Source organism: Onychostoma macrolepis, chromosome 20 (assembly GCF_012432095.1).
Source record: "Onychostoma macrolepis isolate SWU-2019 chromosome 20, ASM1243209v1, whole genome shotgun sequence".
NCBI lineage: Eukaryota > Metazoa > Chordata > Actinopteri > Cypriniformes > Cyprinidae > Onychostoma > Onychostoma macrolepis.
Genome location: NC_081174.1, coordinates 26,863,886 through 26,870,266, shown reverse-complemented (window position 1 = coordinate 26,870,266; position 6,381 = coordinate 26,863,886). Strand labels below are relative to the sequence as shown.

General features: G+C 37.1%; 1 protein-coding gene across 2 annotated transcripts; it reads left to right on the top strand.

The window, feature by feature from the left end:
• Window positions 1-203: 203 nt before the first annotated feature.
• On the top strand, window positions 204-6,304 carry ubxn2a (UBX domain protein 2A). 2 transcript variants are annotated; one of them, XM_058754852.1, is made up of 7 exons: window positions 204-359; window positions 1,155-1,220; window positions 1,351-1,480; window positions 2,090-2,199; window positions 2,378-2,515; window positions 2,862-3,023; window positions 4,463-6,304. In XM_058754852.1, the coding sequence occupies exons 2-7, from the start codon at window positions 1,174-1,176 to the stop codon at window positions 4,644-4,646; spliced, it is 771 nt and encodes a 256-aa protein (XP_058610835.1). In that variant the 5' UTR covers window positions 204-359; window positions 1,155-1,173; the 3' UTR covers window positions 4,647-6,304. The 2 variants fall into 2 exon arrangements, with proteins under 2 accessions (XP_058610835.1, XP_058610836.1); XM_058754853.1 differs by lacking the exon at window positions 4,463-6,304 and adding an exon at window positions 3,922-4,443.
• Window positions 6,305-6,381: the final 77 nt, after the last annotated feature.

Below are 6,381 nucleotides of genomic sequence, written 5' to 3'. Positions count from 1 at the left end.
TTCAGTTAAATTATATATATGCCAGATAGTATGGTCAGGTGATGTGTGCTATTAAAAATAGCTTCTGTTGAGTGTTTCTGTAACACTGCTAAATTCACTAACCATCTGTCACTATCACCCAAGACAAACATATTCAGCTACCTTCAGTGAACCAACTCATATTCATATCAGACTAGAGTGTGTAAAACACCATTTCAAGCTCGTTTGGCTTTCGTGATGTCATAGCGACGTGTGCACAAACGTTACGTCGTCACGTCACAGGAATGGTGGACAGCCGTAGCGTACGGAGCGACATGACAACTGTGAGAAACTTACGAGCTAAAGAGACAGTTTTACGACACCACTGAAGCCTTACACTGGTAACAGTCTACAATTTTATAATCGGAGTTATCGATCTGCCATACAGAAGTGATATGCTATGGGTTAAGCGCGTGTTTGTTGTCATAACAGAGCGCAGTGCGCTTGCGTGCTCTCCTCACTGTCCTTACGTAATTTTGGCGCACTGCTTTCATTTATTATGCTGCTTTTGACCCGTTACAGTGAATATGAATAGAGGGCTTAAAGCATGCATGTGGGTACCATTACAGTTCAGAGCTTGACCTCAAAACGTTTGATTACATAAACTGAGGTTACAAGTAGACAAGACGTTGTCATATGGGTTATTGTAAGTGCGTCATGACGTCATCATTCAGTAATAAGCAGCTGATTAAATACTGATCAGATTAATACTGGTGAAATATCTTTATACTTTTCAAATGCATGCCATGGTAATTTCATGGCACATGTCCAAAAGCAAGGATTTGTTGTTAAATAGTTTATGATTATTTTGCAATATTTTTTTTTTTTTATGAAATGTATTACTATGCATTCCTTGTTTTTAATGTGAATAATTACTCCATTAAAAGAAGAAACGGTAATTTAATTTAGTGTATCATTGGTTATTTCTGGTCAGTTGAAACATAATTTTACCTTGATTTACTGGACTGGTATGAACAGATCAATGTTTTGAGAATTTCAGATCACACTGCACCTGTCAATCTCACACAGAAAGTCCTGCTCCGTGAATTATTTAGGAAGCACTGATGCAGTGGTTACATTGACTTGCACTATCCCTTATAACTTATATATGCCTTTATATATGTTTGTGTTGCAAGATGGACAACAAAAGAAGTCATGATGAGAGATATTGATTCAAGAGAGAGGGTTCAAGATGACACATGGTGAGTCCGCTATACACTGCTCTGTGTCCGTTATTCACTTTGAAACATTATCATGCCAGTGACATTACATCGTTACTGCATGTTCGTAATTGGAGTAATCTAAAATCAATCACACCTTGTGAGCTCTTAGGTGTGAAGGGGCACAAAATGAGGAAGAGGAGGACGACGAGGAGGTGAGCCCTATTAGATCCAGTTTCTCCGTGGAGGACCTGCTCGATGAGGTGGAGAAGATCAGCAGTGTTGCCAGCAGCGGCAAAAAGGTCAGACTGTTCATATGAGACATATTGTGTGCAATCGCATTCAGAACATTCTGGTGGTTACCTAAAATAAAAATGTTGTTGCGGCTTAGTAGCTAGCTACGTCAAGTTAATGTCACTTTGAGAAAGAACTTCACCTACAAATAAAAGAATGCTGAAAATGTTCTCAATCTCAGACCATCCAAGATGTAGATGAGTTTGCTCAGCAATGGATCCTTTGCAGTGAATGGGTGCCGTCAGAATGAGAGTCTGATAAAAACATCACAATAATCCACATCAGTCCAGCTGATTAAAGTCTTGTGAAGTGAAAAGTTGCATGTTTGTTTTGTCAGCTGTTTGGACTCTCATTCTGACGGCACCCATTCACTGCAGAGCAAGTGATGTAATGCTAAATTTCTCCAAATCTGTTCCGATGAACAAACAACCTCATCTACATCTTGGATGGCCTGAGAGTGAGTAAATTTTAATTTTCTGCTTTCATTTATTGGACAAATATTCCTTTAAGCGTGTCATTTCTGACTCCCTAGCATCATCAAAAAGAAATGCAAAAATAATCCATTTTCAAGGGTTCTTCTGGCTGCTTAAGAGTGTTTCATGGCTGAATTTTTTCAGGTGGAGATTGTAGTGAGACTGTGGAAAAATGGTTTCACGTTAAACGATGAAGATTTACGCAGTTACACACTAGAAGAAAACCAAGAGTTCTTGGAGGCCATTAAAAGAGGGTGAGTAGTGTTGATAATTGTCACGGTGGCAATATTATAGCATTCACATTCCACTTCTTGCAAAGGTTTAAAATGGCCGTTCTATTATCATTATTGCACTTTTTCCCCTCAAATGACGACATACAGACAGAATAAAATCTTTAGATTTGGTAATAATCTAAAAATCCTCTATTTAAAGTGAGCTGCCTCTGGAGCTAGAAGGAAGAGCCGAGGATGAAGAACTAGAAGTCAATGTGGAGGACATGAAAGATGAAGTTTATGTCCCAAAGAAAAAGACCTTTCACCCGTTTACAGGCCGAGGTTACAGACTGGGAAGGTAGCAGATCCTCTCTGGTTTATAGTGTTTTGAATTGGCCAAAGTTTCACACCTGAAGAGAAGTCATAATAGTGATGCTGTAAAGCAATAAAATGAAAGATTTGAGTAATTTTCCTAGTCGTAGTGATTCCCACAAACATCCACTAGGTGTCCTCGAAACACTTCTACTCTGTGATGTTTTGACTGTAAATGTGCCAAGGATTATCCAGATGTTAGTGTTAGTTAGTTGACCCTCTAATCACATGTGAAATTACATGACAATACTTGCAGTTCGTTGGTCAAAGTTAGGCTTTTAACCATACTTTTTTAACCAAATTGATGAAGTTGCAATGATTGTCCTCTGTAGCGTGGCTCCGCGAGTGGTGGCCAGGTCTCGGTCGATACATGAGGACTGTTCTGGTCCTCCTCTCCCAGCTGTGGAGCTGAATGAGGACCTCCCTGTGACCTCCCTCCAGATTTGGCTGGCAGATGGTCAGCGTCTCGTGCAGAGGTTCAATCTGTGCCATCGGTGAGTATCATATGCTCTTAGAAGATGAATCTCTTGAAAACACATGTAGGTCATATTTCCCCCTAAAGAAAAAAAAAAAAAAAAAGCTTAAAAGTGTGTGTAATTTTTCCAGCCCTGATGTTGCAAAATTAAATAAATTGAATGTAAAAAGAGTTGAAGTAACTGTTTACAATGTATAAAAATGTAATATTCAATGTTTTTAAATTATATTTATTCAACTTATGTAGTATTATTATATATAAGTATTATTTATAATCATAGCGTTTGTATGTGTATATATACAGTGTGTGTGTGTGTATATATATATATATATATATATATATATATATATATATATATATTACACATTCCTGAACAAAATCTTAATTTTGACATCACATTTCGCATTGGTGGATTGTAACCAGGTTGTAAGTACTGCTTCAAAATACCAAAAGAAGAAACAGGAGCAAGAGACAAAAAGTAGAGAATAGGCAATTTATTGAAAACTGCATTTAGACTCAAACAGGCTGTTCATCAGCTGGTCAAAAGTTTAAGATCATAGCCTTAAAAAGTTAAATCTTAAGATTTTGTTCAGGAGTGTATATAAATGTATACATATATATGGAAGTAACTGTATACAATGCATGTGTTAAGCAACATGTAATATTCCATATTTGACGCCATCAATATACAATATACAGTTTAAATTTCAGTCAAAATGGAATGACACGTGGGTGATTAAAAATGGTAAATGATGACAGAGCTTTCATATTTGGGTGAATTATTCTTTTTAATTTTCAGTTTTTTTTTTTTCCCCCGTCATGTTCTTTCACAGTTGGATGTGTTGGCCTTTTCTGATGCAATGCAGTATGCACAAGCCAAGTCTTTAACCTTTACTAATATACATGTTTACACATAGATCAATGAAGAATTCAGATCATGGAAGCTGCCATGATGCTTAATGGAGTTGTTCGATCATGCAGCCAACTATTTGTACTATTAAATTATTTGGTCTAAATACATGGAAGTATTTTTTGGTTTGTTCTTTGCACCTCGAAGCATCACCTTAAAAAACTATAACTGAATCTGCATTCTTTAGTGTACTATGCTTTTATAAACTGGACACAGCTAAGGCCTTAGACATGATTATGTCTGAATATTCTTATTGTATTGTCAGAATCCACCCTGGGCATGTTGTGGTGCTCCAGTTTTGAAATCCTACCCTCAAAAGCTCTTACATAATTCTCCTTCATCATTTATGTAATATAAGCTCACAAGGTAAAATGGAAGAATCGTAAGCTGCAACTTTGCAGCAGATCAAATCAGATTACGCTGGATTTAACGTTTGCGTCACCACATGTAAGGATTTCATGCCTCTGACTTGAACATGATTGCTAAGATGCGGCTGCAAAGCTCCCTGAGAAGATGCATTCATGTTGGCCTTTATGTAATTGTTCCAGGATCAGTGATGTGCAACATTTTGTGGAGCAGGCTCAGAGAACGGACGCACCGTTCGTCCTGACTACATCCCTGCCGTTCCGAGAGCTGAGAGATGAGGGTCAGAGTTTGGAGGAAGCTGATTTAGCGAATGCTGTCATCGTTCAGAGGCCTCTCAACACACAAGCTCCTTTTGGTCACTCCTGACTGTTCCTGCTTGCACCAGAGACTCAGATTTATTGGTCCCACACATTTGAGAGACATTTCATAAATCCTTCTCTCTTAAAGGAGTAGATCACGAAAATCATGAAAATGCACTCACCCTCAGGCCATCCAAGTTTGTTTCTTCATGGGAACAGATTTGGAGAAATTTAGCATCACATCACTTGCTCACCAATGGATCCTCTGCAGTGAATGGGTGCCGTCAGAATGAGCGTCCAAAGAGCTAATAAAAACGTCACAATAATTCACATGAATCCAGTCTATCAATTAACGTCTTGTGAAGCCAAAAGCTGTGTGTTTGTAAGAAACAAATCAATCATCGAGATGTTTGTAACATCAAATCATTGCATCTGACAAAAATGCAAGTCCTCTATCCATGATATTGCTTCCTACAGTAAAAAAGTTTGTCTTATCTAAATCAGGAGAGAAATATGCACACATTAGGCACCGTTTATAGGCCAAAACAAATATGTCAGTGGATTTTGATGTGAGAGGACGGAAGAGAAAAAAAAATATTATGAATGATGGACTTGTATTTTGTCCAGAAGCAACAGTTTAAAGTTAAAATGTATTAATGATGGATTTGTGTTTTGCAAACATGCTGCTTTTCGCTTCATAAGATGTTTATTGATAGATTGGAGTGGTGTGGATTACTGAATTATTATGATGTTTTTATCAGCTGTTTGGACTCTCATTCTGACGGCACCCATTCACTGCAGAGGATCCATTGAGGAGCAAATGATGTAATGCTAAATTTCTCCAAATCTGTTCCCATGAAGAAACAAACTCATCTACATCCTGGATGGCCTGAGGATGAGTAAATCTTTGTTCCTTTTAAACCATAAAAACCAGTGTTTTTTGTTTTTCCAATTTTGTCTGATTTTGAAAACCCTTCTAATACATTATAGATGGCCACTCAACACAAATAGATTTAAATGAATAGTTCACCAAAAAATGAAAAATCAGACTGAAATGGTTGTCGAGTTGACTGACTCAGTGATCCAGTCACAGCAAGTTAACAGTTCACTGGATTAAAAGATAAACAGTGAATAACAGTTTAAATTTCAGTCAAAATGGAATGACACGTGGGTGATTAAAAATGGTAAATGATGACAGAGCTTTCATATTTGGGTGAATTATTCTTTTTAATTCATGTTCTTTCACAGTTGGATGTGTTGGCCTTTTCTGATGCAATGCAGTATGCACAAGCCAAGTCTTTAACCTTTACTAATATACATGTTTACACATAGATCAATGAAGAATTCAGATCATGGAAGCTGCCATGATGCTTAATGGAGTTGTGTTCGATCATGTGTGCTAGTATGTCTTACTGTGAACCGTTAAGTTATAAATGTCAAATGTTTCATGCACTTTGCCTAAGACAGAGGCTCTGTTATAAAGACCTCTGCTTGCAATAAACCTACTGAAGATATGCTGATTCCTTTTCTCATTTCAAAGGGGAGTGTTTTAAATGCTCACAGAGACTTTCTGATCAATATGCTGCTTTTTGTGTGAATGCGTTTGGATTCATCTTCTATTACTTTTAAATATTTTAGAAGTGCATTTGAAAAAAGAAATCATATAGTTTGATTGTCTTTTATCAGTTTTTGTGTAGTTTAAGTTGGTCCACTATCAATCTGCAATGCAATTCAGTCAAACCATTTTCATCACTATATAATCTATTAATTGTTCAAGGAATTAGTGTAACTACTATTTCTAG